The sequence below is a fragment of the Carassius auratus genome, chromosome 22 (assembly GCF_003368295.1).
Source record: "Carassius auratus strain Wakin chromosome 22, ASM336829v1, whole genome shotgun sequence".
In the NCBI taxonomy this organism is placed as follows: domain Eukaryota; kingdom Metazoa; phylum Chordata; class Actinopteri; order Cypriniformes; family Cyprinidae; genus Carassius; species Carassius auratus.
The window spans coordinates 10020927-10036105 of NC_039264.1; the positions used below are offsets into that span (position 1 = coordinate 10020927).

Consider the following 15179-nt stretch of genomic DNA (forward strand, 5'->3'; position numbering starts at 1 on the left):
AACACAGCTGCAGAGAGAAGAAGAGGGAGGGGCCGATGGATGTTCCCCTCCCCTCTTGAAAGAGGAGAACACACTTCAGCAAGGAGAAAGACTGAAACAAAGCAGGAAAAGGTGAATCTTTCACTTGAGACTTTTCCTGAGGATGAAAAGAACATTATGAAATGCAAAACTCTGGCAGAAAGCAACCAGAAGCCAGACTGAGAAGAAGCAGAGAAACAACGGAGACCGTACACCACAACATCACTGACTGACGACCCAGTACAACAGCCCAGGCTGATGATCTGACCAGAAGGACTTCCATCCCTTCAGTGCACAGGTCCTGCATATTCAATGAACACTATAGAGACTGCTTCAAATGTTAATTATTTTATTTGATTATTTTATTAACTATGTTTTAATCTTGATTATTCACTGGTCTCACAGCACTTCCTTAAATTCTGTGTTTTAACTAACTTTCTCAATCTGCTTTTCAATAGGTTCCAGTCCAGCCTCATGTCTTAAAGAAAAAATAATAACTTTGACAGACAGAAGTGAGTACTTGACTCACCAATCAGATAAACATGGAGCTGGATTTGGCATAGTAAGACAGTTTCATTAAACAACTAGGGGAAAGTGCATAACTGAATACTTGACAACAATGCTGAGCGCTTTGGGAAAGAAGAGAATAAATAAATAAATAAAAAAGGGTATCCTGATGAACAATAGGAAAAATTTATATGGTTGAAAAAAATATAAATATTGGTCACTCCATTTTGTTTTAAGGTAATTTTCTAAGGTAAAACTGAATAAAATAATAATGAATAAAAGATTATTCCAAAGATCCAAAATCATGAAATCACATATACTGTCATCACTGGGGATAACCAGATGGAAATGTTGATGGTCATGGATCCAAGATATGCAGAGATCTCCAATCCTCTTCTCAGAGTCGCTCATGAGCAATAACAAAAAAGTATTTGACTAAACTTTAAATTAGACAAACACATGACATTTGAGAAATGATAATTGGCTCTCTCAAATGCCCAATGCCTAGGCCTAATACTCTAAACAAATTAATCTAGGAGATTTTGGAAAAAGGAAGGAAAGAAAGAAAAGAAAAGTTTTTGGCAAAAAAAAAAAAAAAGGGGGAGTGAAAGTGTGTGAAAAAGTATGAATGATGGTGTTGTATGGCATGAAAGAGAGTGTCTGACGAGACACTGAGGCAATTCAATCAATTTGCCCAAAACAGCTGTATACAAATTTGAATGTGGGCCCACAGGGCAAATTTATGCCCAGAAAAATAATGACCATGGAGGAATTTAGTTAAGTTTCCTGGTCAGTACCTAGGTCCTTGTTGTGGCAGAAAGAAAAACAGTGCCACACATGCGCAGCGTATAACATGGGAAGGCAGAGCAAAGCAAGCTTGCTCTGTCCACCCCACATCTAACTTCCTTTTCAGCATATCATGATGGAGCTGATTGTGTCAAAAGGATGAAATATTGTCTGTTAAATGACTGTTAAAATAAATACAGTGGGTTGAGTGTTTTCCAGGGCAAAAAATTTCTAGATAAATTATCCAGTGATATAGTGGAACTCAGTTTACAAAATAAAAAGATAACTAAATAAGCAAATTGTTGAGAATAAAATTAAAAGGAATTAAAAAATAGTAAAGACAGCACTGGAATTGTGAAAACTCAAAAAGGGGCCAAGACAGCCCTCAACCCACATTACATTTCCACAGGTCACACCAAGAAGGACGACTGGCAAGATGAACAAATTAGCATGTTTGATAACACTAACAAAAATTCTTAAGTTTTCCATTTACAGGTGACAGCAGTTCCAGTAAGACCAAGGAATGCTTCGCCCCATCAAAGAGAACCACTTCAACAACTCAACACAGCATGAAGTGAGGGATGAAGGGCGTGCTAGTAACGACCCACCCTTGCCAACGAGGGAAAGACCATTGCAACGACTCGCAAAGAGTCTCCCTGGTGAAGATGGAATGAGAGAGTGATGGGACTGCTACTGAGATCAAAATACTTGGGTGCAGATATGAGCCAACAAATAGAAAAGAAAAGGTGGAAAGAGAATTTTAAGTAATGGTAGATGAATAATTTGAAGGTTATGAGAAGGGAAATATGGATGTAGGAAGATTTGAAGGGAAAATAGAGCAATTTGATGCAACAAATAGAATGAAAGGAGCAAAATAGAAAAGCTCAAGATTTGTGAATTGAAGAAGGAAAAGTATGTGTTATGTTTGGGGAAAATGCTGTATTTATAGAAGGGAGCATTTAATGAAGAACTGATCAAATTGAAAAGGCTAAGAATGATAGATAAAGAAAATGTTGGAAAAGATAATAAAATGTAAGACTGGTTTGATTTACAGTTAGGAGCATGTGGTGCATAGATTATAACTAGGGAAAGTTTTTAGGAATGGCATTAATGACAGGATATTTACTATTTTACTGTATACTTCCTATATTGAGGTCACTAGTCAAAGCCACAGTTAAGCAAATTAAATTCAAAGATGTCAAGATAATGGGAAATTGATACATAAGGTATCTAAGCTGAAGATCAACTCTTATAATCTTGTGATATTCAATGTGTGATGTGATTTGTATTTGTATGTGTATGTATTTTTACGCCTTTTATACAAAACTGTGACAACCAGGCAAATGCTGAACCAATTGCATATTCATGCTTTTAACAATGTCTACTATTAAAGAGGGGTTAGGGAGACTGGATCTTTTACTCACTCCATGTCAAATTAGGAGAGAGATGTTTGGTCCAGTAGTCCCTCAGAGTGGAATTTCATAATCTAGTCACTGGTGATAATACAATGTGACTTATTTAGTCACTAGGTAGTGTAAATAATATGACTGGATTATGGAGTAGCACTCTGGATAAGAATAATCAAATGTGAGACTTATTAAGTCTCAAAGGGGAGAATATGTGGAAGATTTTTATTAGTAAGATTTTGATCAATCAAGAATAATCAATGTGAATCAAGCCATTTTTGTTTTTCCATTATAATCCTATAGGTAATGGATAGAAAGTTGCTTACGTGCTGGAATGTTCAGAACGGATGAGAAACATATGGCCAGAAAGGGCCTTTCGTTATACCAAAACAAGTAGGGGCCCTCCTCCCTAGGGAGGGATCAAAATTGCAAGCATAAGGAAAAGTTTGACTATGTGGAACCTCCCTGTGTGGGGTATATGATGAGATGCAACCTAGCATTTTGGCAGAACTTCTTGCAACAAGCTCTCGACTTTGTTTTGCTTAAAATAAAGTCTTTTCTTCTGAGAGAAAAATCCCTGACTGAGTTTGATCCTTGGGAGAACCGGCAAAATACACCACACTGGTTATCCTCACACATGCTCTGAAACTCTTTAGATACGGATTTTTCCGAAAGTCAATGGGAGAAATGAATGGGAAATTTATTTCCGGCACCAGAGCTCTCTCGGGCTGTGGGCGGGACTGTGATGCTCTATATCTCGATGACACGTCAGTGTCTATTTAATTATTCATGAGACTGCGTGTTCTTATCCTATGAGTAGACGCTTCACTTAATTATACACAACAGCATGTGTTGAGACGCTTCAGACTGCGAGACAGTGTACATTAACCGAGAGAAACGTTCTTGGTGAGTGTAACCGCTCTCTGACACCCCGTCAAAAGGCTTATATAAACGCCACAGAATAAGCCTAAAGTTATCAGAGGTGCAACAAGCGCATTCATATATATGTTTTTGATGCAGAGTGCAAATGGCTGTGCATTTATTTGTGTTTTTAACTCGATGGGAGCTGAATGGTCTCCGCTCAGTACTCGTGTGCACTCACTCTCTCGCTTGTGAGGAGACAAACACAAATATATCCAAATACAACAACAAACAGGAAACTGAGTCAGCCATGAAATATGTAGTGAAGAACATGCAATGCTATTTTAAATGTGATACGCAGTTTCTGTACCTGAACACCTTTAAAAACGGTTTCATTTTTATCTTAGTTGTAAATATTTCATTGTGTAATTGCTTGTAATTTGTTCTTATTTACTGACTATTCACTTGTCTTTAATTATGTTTAAACTAGATTTCTTAGGGTAGTGTTTTTTCTTTTTTTTTTGCTGAATCCTGAAATCTGACTCATTGCTAATGAGCCCAGTTTTACTGACAATGATGCAGTGGCCTAACCATTCAGTTCTACCGAAGTGAACATAAACAGTAAGTGTACGGAGTCAGCTGGTGCATGTTTGCAAAGACACAAATTGTTCCCGTTAATCATGTTCTTTCACAAGAAGGTTGAATTCCCTCGAAGCTTTACTTGTGTCTGGTCTTGAAATGACCTCACCTGTGTTGTTCTCAAAGTTAACCCTTCCTCGCATGGTGTTGACCACAGACTCGGGCTGCTCAAAGATCTCCTTCTGCATGAAGGAGCTGAAGTTTCCTGTTTTTAAAGAAAAACAAGAGTGAAGCCAGTGAGTGCTGAAGTCCATTAGAATATAGTGGTGAAGCACGAAAGGGAGCTTTTAGGTGATATGCATCACAAAATCACTGCATTCTGTTGTTTTGAGCAAATTATGAGATCATATTCTTGAGGAAATGTCATCTGGAAGTGCTCTTGTCTTAAAGGGGCATCTGGGAGGTGTCATAAACCATGACTTAAAAAAAATCCTTATCATAAATAGCTGATTACAGACGGTTTAATGGGATTAAGAGACGCGGAGCAAAACCAAAGCACTTCATTTTCTGCTCGATCAGAAATTCTTGATTAAATCTTTTCTCACAAAATCACTGACATACGCAGCAGGAATGCGAGGATAACTGAGGGAACGCTATACCCCGAAATTAGGTCATGAGAATTGTGTTTTTTATTTTTTTTTCACAGTAGGTCAGATTAAATGTGAGGAAAGGAGTGGATGAAGAGATGGAGGAGGAGCAAAAGAAGAGGAGGAATATAAAGCAGTGCATTTCTGAAGCGATGTACTGCTCTCTGGTGGCCAGAAAGCGAGCACACATTTCCCCCCCTCAAGTTCAACAGTACTAGTGATTGCTGATAGTCTCGACCGTTCACAGAGTGTATGATTCACACACAGAAACCAGGATGCTCGACTGCGATGCAAGTGAGAGCAAAGAGATGAAGGTCTCTTCGAATGTGCAAGATTTCCTTTAAAAAGGACATAGAACAAAAAGCACCTATAGCTCCTTTACCACTGAAGAGTTACCATCCTGGAAAAGGAGATAAAACAGTCCCTCAAAATGGAAGAGAGTAACTAAACTTCCTGGTCACACTTCGGTTTGGGAATCAATTTTCACTATTAGCTAACTATAAACTATGACTTTTGCCTCAAACTCCTGAATCGATAGTAATGTAGTTGTTGAGTTTACATGTAGGGTTGGATTAAGGCAACTAAAATATAGTCTTGCAGAATAAGGCATTAATATCTGCTTTATACGTACTAATAAACAGCCAGTATGCTACGATGAATGCTAATAATCAACTAGTTAGTAGTGAGAATTGATCCCTAAAATAAAGTGCTACCAAATTCCTATAATGAAAAAATAAACTAATCCCCATTTCAATTTGGAAATGTCAGTTATTGCATTAGTGGATAAAATGTATTCATATTTTAATGAACTATATGCACTCAATCTGATGTGAAACACAACAAATGCACATTGGATATTTGTAGTGCAGCATGTGTATGTTGTATGTGTGTGTATGTGTATGTGTATTAATGCCAATGAAATTATTAATAATCTTGTGACAAGCGCCATGAACCTTGCAGACAATGTTGAATCTAATGTGTTTCCCTCTAAAGTTTCTCCCTCGAAACCTTGCGTCCAGACTATCAGCTCTTGCTCTTTTGGTGTATGGTGTGCATCTGTCCTCACCCTTCATGATCTGCTGCAGCTCCATCTGAAGGGTCTGCATGGCGCGGGCCGAGTGGTCTCCTGCGGTGCGCTTGATCCGATGGATGGAAAGACGCCCGTCACGCACTGCCGCGATGTCATCGTCCTCGAGGAAAATGACCCGATTGGTGTGCTCGATGACAGCACTGCAGTCACATCACATAAAGCCATTTACGCACCTATTCATTTCAATTCACTCCATTATTTTTGGGCTTTGCCGCTAGTGCTCAAAAAACACCGGAGCAAACAAATCTGCTGCACAATTTAAGGATAAAACCAACAAAGCAAGCGAATGGATGAGACCTGGCATCAGATGCAAAGTAGTACTCCACGGATTTCTCGTCTACAGGAAACAGACACGTGTCCTCGTCCATTCTGGGAAGAGTATTGCAGCTCTTTTTATCTTTAGCAGCTATATATAAAACACAAAAACATTATTAATCCTTACAGAACAAATCAGTGTAAATTAACAAAAACTTGCAGTCATTTTTGTGTTTAAACTATATTCTTGGTAACTCTAAAGAGAACGTGAATACCATTCTTGAATATAATGTTTGTAAAAAGCTAATCAGAAGCATGATGCTGCAAGTAAACTACGTATATAATGCATGACATGCTTATTAATTAATTGGCTATCAATTTGTACGTTATTTTCTGGACTTCTACCTACTTATTTATCAGATTCATTTGAAAGAAGATTAGTTCTGCTGTACAGAGATGGGCCAGTGGAGTCGGAGCATGTTGCAGGGCAGACTTGAACATGACTTTACAGCGTATGTGCCAATTATTTACAAATACACACTCACTGTGCTGCATACATGTTATGAAGGAAGTGTGTGTCAACTCACAGGAGCGATACAGGATTGGGATGTGATCGGTGGAAAGCTTGTGTTCACTTCTAACTCCAATCAGCAATGGACCTCCCCTCCTGCATGGACACAAAGAAATACACATGTGAGATGTTCAAATATGGCTGATTTGGTAGATCCTTTTACTCTAATACTGTACCATTGATATCTAATCACTCATATACAGTGTACTGCAAGGTAATTATTGTCTTAGTTAACACACATTCAGTGCATATGAATATAAATGATACAGCTGGCTAATGAGAGCTACAGAGAATAAGCACCTGTAATCGAAGTTAAATGTGTTTAGAAGTGATTTAATAGTGGCACACTTGGCATTGCCAGAGCATCTTGCTGCATGTTCACTCATGTTCTCAACAAGTGTGCTGTATGTTTGCTGAGAGCGAAGAAAGGCTGTGCAGAAACGATTCAATGGAATGGTTTGGCATTATATGCAAATTTTTAACCTTGGGTATGTGGTGACTCATTTAAAATACCGTATGTTCCGGACTATAAGTCACACTTTTTTCCATAGTTTGGCTGGTCCTGTGACTTATAGTCAGGTGCGACTTATTTATCAAAATTAATTTGACATGAACCGAGAGAAAAGAACCAACAGAAAATTTTACCATCTCCGACCACGAGAGGGCGCTCTATGCTGCTCAGTTCTCCTGTAGCCTACACTGAAGACATAGAGCGCCCTCTCGTGGCTGGAGACGGTAATGTTTTCTCTTGGTTCTAAATAAATGCGACTTTTAGTCTGGTGCGACTTATAGTCCGAAAAATACGGTACTCCAATATCATAAACATTACAACAAGATTCATTACCAAAAAAAATAAAAATGGTTGTGTATAAATATCAACAATCCATGGAATTATTGGTGAATCAGACTTAATTTGGAAAAAAAAAACTGACAGTGCTATATTTGCTACAAGTGCCTGCACTTCAGCGTCTGTACATTTACCGCTGTTCATACTTGCAAAATAGGTTGACACAATGTTTACAGTACGTTGACACAGCGTTTTAAATCATGGCGGGTGAGGGTGTTTTCGTATGCATTTGGCAAATCAATGTGTACTTAGCTGGTAAGACACTGCCCCGCAGTAGGAGCTAATTTGGTTCTCGAAAAAGGCAGTGTGGTACTAAAAATCGCACACAGTTCATGTGGTGCGAAATCGCCAAAAAGTGGGGATGTTTCACAATCAGTTCTGGTACTATGAAAAGGTTCCCGAGGTGCGAAAGACCCTCATGACTGCTCAGAAGGTCATGATCGGTTTTTAGAAATCGCAACAAACAGAATTAAACTGCTGAACTAAATGAATGCATTGAAGCATTTAATTGAGCACACATGTTAACGCTGACTACATAAGGTAGACATTACCTGCTGCCCACTGCTTCTCCTGGATAGTGCACACTTTTGAAGACCAAGACGAAAGCTCCTTCCTAAAGCAGAGAACACGTTTATTGCCACATCATTCGTGACCTTTACAGTGCCCCTCATCAAGGTGATAGAAAAGCGTTTACTAGTTGCTGGGTGACTTGCTCCACGAGGGTGGCGAAGGTGATGTCATCGCTCTCCCGGTTATCATACATGTACTTCACTAGCTTAGCGATGGTCTCCGTGTCAGTCTCAGACTCAAACTCATAGCCTTTACTCTCCTGTACACATACAAAACGAAACGGTCAACATATAGACACACGTCGGGCGGATGAATGGAAAGATGATGTTTTACTTGCCAGAAATTTCTTCAGGTCTTTGTAGTTGGTGATGATTCCATTATGGATGACAATGAACTCTGCAAGAGAACAAATTGGAACACTTCTATCAAAAATATTCCTTTACGAACAAGAACATTTGTGCAACTAAATACGAGTTATGAACAGCAGGCTGCTAACAGACCGTTGTTCTTGTCAGATCTCTGCGGGTGGCTGTTGACAGGGCTGGGGGCGCCATGAGTGGCCCATCGAGTGTGAGCGATACCCAGATGCACATCAAACTCCAAATCAAGATCAACATCCTGCTGCCCTGTGGAGCAGATGGTCAAATACAAACTGCTAATACCATCACACTTAGAAATACGAATGGAAATACACTTTACACAAGTGCACAGATGCATTTACCCAATTCATTTAAAGTTTGAGATGTGTCAAAGAAAAAATTGAAGCACATTAGCGTGAAGTCTAGGTTTTGTTGCGAGAAGTGTGGCTTACAGTGTGACCTGTGAAATTACCACCATTACTTACGATGGATTTCGTCATCCAGGGCTTTGACTTTTCCTGTTTGTTTGATCAGCTGGATGCTCTTGGAGTTGGTTTTCCATTCCTTGCTGTTCCCCCCATCAATCCCCACACCAGCGGAGTCATAGCCGCGGTACTCCAGGCGCTGCAGACCTTTGATAAGGACCTCGAGGATCTCCCGCCGAGTGCGGGGCACGTGATAATTCAGATACGCAAAGATGCCTTCAGAGAGAAAAAGACAGTTTGTTTGTTTGTCATTATGGACAGTGCCATGAAAATTGGTTTATTTGCAAAGTCAGCAATTTATTCGAAGACCATGGCTGCATTTCAATTCACACACTATCAGTGCTATACAAAATACAACATCACATAAACTCATCTAGATTGATAGATATCGAACACTGGAAATACCGTATTTTTCGGACTATAAGTCGCACCTAAGTATAAGTCGCATCAGTCTACGTCCCATTGCCTGGAAATGGAAATGTATAGCCTATGTGAGTAATAGGCCTACAATAAAATAAAAAGCAAACTTAAATTATTAAGATAACCGATTATATTCCATCTATAAGTTCCCCTCAGACATATGTAAATATAAACTCCTACTCCTAATTGAATTGCGATTTGTTTACCATTTCAACTGATTTTAATCTATTTTCAACCGGCTCGAGGTTAAGCGTTAATAACTAACATTAAGAAAGATTAATAAATACTGTAATAAATGTATTGTTCACTGTTCGTTGATGTTTGTTCAAATATAAAATAACATTAACATATTTATGTAGGTTTTCGCCACTGTTTCTCTTAATTAACAGTATTGGTAATTACCAAAATATATATTTTTTAGCTTTCTTTATTGGTAAGACCTCCATTATGTGTAACCTTTTTAGTAACATTAGAAAGCAAAAAATTTAAATAAAATAAAAACTTTCAAGTGCTTTATAGTGTTTTTATATTCAGATACCCAATTAGTTAAAAAGTACATAAAGAATGCCAGCAAGCATGTGAGAAGCCGTGTTTGCTATTATGTGAATAAATACGATTTAGTTGCTTCGGTTTGTTATTTGTCCAAAAATTACAATAACATTTTTAAAATAAAGTTTTAGGACAGATTCCTAAAATATTTGTGTCTTGTCTTATGACAGGTGATCTAATAAATGAAGCACAGTAAGTTTTCATAGCATTCAGTTCGAACATTCGTTTTAAGGACATTGGGCAAAATGTGGAATAGTGTGTTTTTTGTCTGAAAATTAAAATAGGGGTTTTAATACAATTAATCGGAAAAAATAATAGGCCAGCTAATTATCAAATAATCGTTAGTTCCAGCCCTATTTTACATCTGTATTAAAAATATCCAATATATTTCAGTTTGCAAGTCTTCATTCAATGTTTGAAACAGATACAAAACATCAGCACGTAAGCCTATTCCTTGGAGAACTGCAGCATCTCTAAAAACAGCACAGCAAACAAACAGAAAAGAAAGCGAAAGTTAGCAGCTAGATAAATAGCCAACAAATGCAAAGAGTGATGTCAGTCCTGATAAGCAAGCGGCCTGCTAAAGCAGACACAACCGGTTTGACATAAGTACATTTACGCATTTAGCACTAGACACTTTTATCCAAAGCAAGTTACAATGCATTCAGGATACACATTTATTTATTAATCAGAATGTATGCGTGTTCCCTGGGAATTGAACCCACAACCTTCTGCGCTACTGACACAATGCTCTACCACTGAGCCACAGGAAAGAAACATCCATCTGTGTGGATAAACACGCAGAGCAGTCAGAACCAAATCAATGATGGGGAAATCAGCTCAGCAAAAACTGTGTGAACGGTGAGATAAGGAAAGTCTAAATAAAGACAAAGACTGGTTTAAATGTCTGTATGTTTAGAGGGGTAAATGCACTCCAAGTACAGCACTATGAAAGGACAGAAACGTCACAGAGCTGCCATTCAGTGGACTGGCTGCGGGCACTGGATAGTCGTGTGTGTGTGTGTGTGTGTGTGTGTGTGTGTAGTCAAACAAGGCTCTGCTTTATTAGGCAGATGACTCTTTAAAATGAGGGAAAGATGGATTCTGAATATAGCTTCATCACCCAACAACCAAAAAAAAAAAACCCTGAGCCTAAATCCACCAAAAAAGACGTCCTTTAACCGTACATGTACACTACCTTTCAGCAGTTTGGGAGTGGTTTTATTTATTTTGGAAAGAATTAAGTCTCATGCTCACCAAGACCGAACTTGACAGCAATTACAGTAATATATTGTGAAATATAAACCGTAATATTGTGAAATATTACTACAATTTAAAACTTTTTGCTGTATTTTCAACATCATTACTCCAGTCTTCAGTGTCACATGATCTTTCACAAATCATCCTGATACGATGATGATTCGATGCTTGAGAAACATTTCTCATTTTGTAACATCTTTCTAGAAACTGCGATTTTGTTTGAGAATCTTTAAAGAAAGAGAAAGGTCAAAAGAATAGTATTTATTTGAAATAGATTTTGTTTTACATTATAAATGCCATCCTCAGAATCTGAGCTCTGCATTAAACCCATCCAAGTGCACAGTTTTCCTCTCTTTCTCGGACTCACAGAATTAAATAGGATGTTGTTGCTGTACCTTTATTACTTCTGCATTTAAAGCATCCACACAGTATGCATCACCTTTAGTGTATGATACACTGAACGTTTCTTTCCCCCCAAAAAGAGCAAGGAAAGTCTGTTTCTATTTCTGATCCTGTTAGAACTAATCTAATCCAAAACTCTAGTCTATAGGCTGAAAAGAACAAGCCCTGTCTTTCATCAAGGTTGTCTGTCTTGTTTATCTTAAGAAGAGGTCACGCAGAAAATAAAAACTATGGGAAAAGAGCTTCCAGCGGGGCATTCTCTCTCAATGGACATCTGAGCCCTTCTCCACAGAGTTTTTAAAAGCACAAAGTCTTCACCTGAAACTCAAGCTGTTGTGTTGACAGTCAAGTCTGTGACATTACCACCAAACCAAACCTGAATTCCAGGTGTGGTCATTTTTTTGTAAATACAGCTCTCTGACCTGTTCCACTGGAAAAAGCTGTCTGACAATCTTCAGATAATGCGATGTTTGAGGTTTAATAATTAAACACTATGGTGACCAATATTTATCTCGTAAAACACGATTAACTTACACAGTGCGCTTTAGTTAAAGAGCATCAAGATTTCGAGCGACGCATAATAATTTGAATAAAGAATAAAACTAACAAGAACCGTTGACCTAAGGTCATAACTATCTAGAACACGTTTTTATCATCATAACAGCGGTCACAGATTCAATTTGACGCCCAAATAGCTGTCTGTGTGGTCAATCGACACACTCCTGTGGCTTTAGGACACAGTCTGATGCTAAAGGCTAGTAGATTTTCTCTCCAATGGCTTTTCTGTCTCGCTGTTTCAGTCCACGCGCCTTTATTCTATGCCACGTGTAATTTAAACAAACCGCACGTATGTAATCGGTGTAAATGTGAAATAAAAGCGCAGTTTTGATGACCATACTCACCACACATGTCTCCAGTAGAGCTGCCAACAGCGGTTTAGTTCCTCGTTCCGAAGAGCTGTCACTTAAAACACGCCCACAACGTGTGTCATTGGGTGAGAAAACACCCGCGCCTTGATCTAGACCACGCTGATTGGCTGATACGGCTGTCAGTCATCTGGTTACCTGCCAACGGAGTCCGTTCAGACGTGGCAGCAGGATGCGAGTCCGCGTGTCGCGGCCGAGTGATGTCAACTGCATCTTTTTTTCCTTTTTCTTTTTCCTTTTTTTGGTGGATTGCGTTCAACAAAACTTAATGAAACATTTCCTGCTCGGGAGTCGGCAACTTATGTTTTCATGATGTTTAAAAATATGCATTTACTTGCGGAGCTCTGAAGGATAATGTTCAGTATGCAACTCTTTAACGATTTTCATTTTTATTTACTTATTTCATAGGCTACATACATTTAAAAGGACTCCAAAGTACCAACATCATCAAAACGTTAATGAAAAATCTCCCTCTAATTGATAATGCACACATTTTTTAGGCTAAACATAAGAATAACTTTTATGTTGTTAGTATTTTTTTAAGATGAACACTTGCTGGACTGAGGCAACTTGATTATATATACTGATTGTCTTTATTTTAGAAAATTATGCATCAAATAAACTTACTGGCAGATATAGGCTAGTGTGACACCCGATATTTATGCGTTTTATGTAGGCTAAGTAGTCTGTACTGTTAATGTAATGCTGATAATCTGAATAAATATCGTTTTTCTCTTTTGCCATATAAATAACATCTGCTCCAAACATTTGCACAGTTTTGTTTCGTTTGAGCCTCTAACTCTTGTGTTTTTGCCTCCTTGTGTATGAGCTCTTCTCTGTAGAAAAAGCCCAATCTATTAAATATGCTACAAAATATAAAATACATACAGACAACATAACACACCTCTTATTTTTATAGATTTGCTTTTATGTTTTGTCCAACCTGTTCCATTAAAATAGGCTTTTCTGATTATGCTTCCTGATAATGCACAATACTTTTACCAGTTTGCATAAACACAACAATACAAAAGTGCAAGAATGGGAGTCTACAACAAATTATATTTTCAACCAAATATGCTTTGATATGCTTTGTTCAGTTCTCACTTGACCATGGTTTAAATATATATATAAAATTAAGCAAACATTTCCCTTTATTCATTTTGACTGTTATTAAAATGAGGAACCAAGCTGATACGGTCATACCCAGATAACACATGAACGTCTGCAAGATGTCTATTAAAGATTGCTTTATCTGGAAAGCATCTGCTGTGTACAAACATCTGATAGAGCTCTTTAAGATGTCAGTTTTACATGCATTTTAAATCCTAAACATCTTACAGACATCTTCTAAACATATATTGGACATCTGATAGACACATTGCAGATGAGCAAATGCTAAAGATATGTCTTGCAGATGTTAATGCATTCAGATGTGTGTTTCTGAGCTCGTTCTGCATCTGCACACAGCAAAAAGCATTTGATTCATGTTTAGTTGTATGGTGTTATGATAAAAGGTTAAAAATCACATTTACACGTGCTACGCAAATTGTTAAAAAAAAATATTTGTGATATTTGTCTATTATTAATGAGCATATTTTTTTTTTAGTTTCAAACATGAATGTTAAAAGGATAAGATAGGATTTTGTGAAATATAGGTGGTAGTGTGGACAGCTGACACCCATTATAGTCAAATCGGATGCATTAACAATTCAATCATAGAAAAATCAAATACATATTCAGAGGCTGTGTGTGTTATTAACTATGTTCTGGGGACTAAATGTCTAAGTCTTACCAAAATTTTATTAAAGGGACAATACACAGTCTACTATGTAAATGTGCCAGATTTAGTCAATCAGGCTAATTTTAATCTGCAACTTTATACAACTTTTTTATAGGAACATATAGGTCTCAATGAGGAAACAAGCTTATAAATCATACAGAATGATTAAAAATGTAAAAGTGTGTGTGTGTGTACTGGTTTGGGTGGTTTATGAGGACGCAGATTTGTATAATTACATGGGTGACCTAGGTATTACAATATGAAGGTGGTTTATGAGGACATAGTCTCAGCCTCAGGCTAAACGTCTGATGCATACGGGACACAAAAGTGGAAACATTTCGGGAGTGTCGTCGGATTGGCTGAATTCTACAGGATTTCTGGGAGACGTGTGTGTCGCGTTCTTTAACCATCTGCCTGGAAACAGAAATGCCGAGGCACCAAACCCCTTCACTAAAGAAGACAGCGTAGTGTTTACAACCGTTACGACCAGCACTTATCAGGATCAACACTGGAGTTTCAAAAGTATGTCAAATATTTAAATACGCTCCGAAACGTGACTATGAATGAAACAAACTGTGATTGGTTGTTGGAAATGTCAGTCAAATATCCTCATGGGCGGGCCTTGGCCAATGAAAGCTGCCATAGTTTCCAGATCTTCAGCCGTCAGTCTGAAGATCTGGCTACGCGAGACTAATATGGACACTACCTGTATCCCTGTAATTCAAGATACTTTTTTTATCTAAAAATATACAGAGTTTCCTGTGAGTGGTTGATTTAAGTGTAGGGCGATATAAAATACAGTTTGTACAGTATAGAAACCATTACGCCTATGGAGAGTCCCGAGGTTTATACAGAGGTTAC

General features: G+C 38.0%; 1 protein-coding gene across 1 annotated transcript in view; it reads right to left on the minus strand.

Annotated features, from left to right (window-relative positions):
- Nucleotides 1-12605, minus strand: part of LOC113039655 (glutamine--fructose-6-phosphate aminotransferase [isomerizing] 1-like) — a 30418-nt gene extending 17813 nt beyond the window's left edge. The window contains exons 1-10 of the mRNA XM_026197639.1: nucleotides 12515-12605; nucleotides 8982-9197; nucleotides 8638-8763; nucleotides 8475-8533; nucleotides 8262-8396; nucleotides 8119-8180; nucleotides 6737-6816; nucleotides 6192-6300; nucleotides 5871-6034; nucleotides 4327-4422 (exon numbers count right to left, since the gene is read on the minus strand). Of these exons, the coding sequence (XP_026053424.1) occupies nucleotides 4327-4422; nucleotides 5871-6034; nucleotides 6192-6300; nucleotides 6737-6816; nucleotides 8119-8180; nucleotides 8262-8396; nucleotides 8475-8533; nucleotides 8638-8763; nucleotides 8982-9197; nucleotides 12515-12521 (1054 nt within the window). The 5' untranslated portion in view covers nucleotides 12522-12605. The remainder of the gene's footprint in view (nucleotides 1-4326; nucleotides 4423-5870; nucleotides 6035-6191; nucleotides 6301-6736; nucleotides 6817-8118; nucleotides 8181-8261; nucleotides 8397-8474; nucleotides 8534-8637; nucleotides 8764-8981; nucleotides 9198-12514) is intronic.
- Between the last annotated feature and the right edge of the window lie 2574 nt (nucleotides 12606-15179).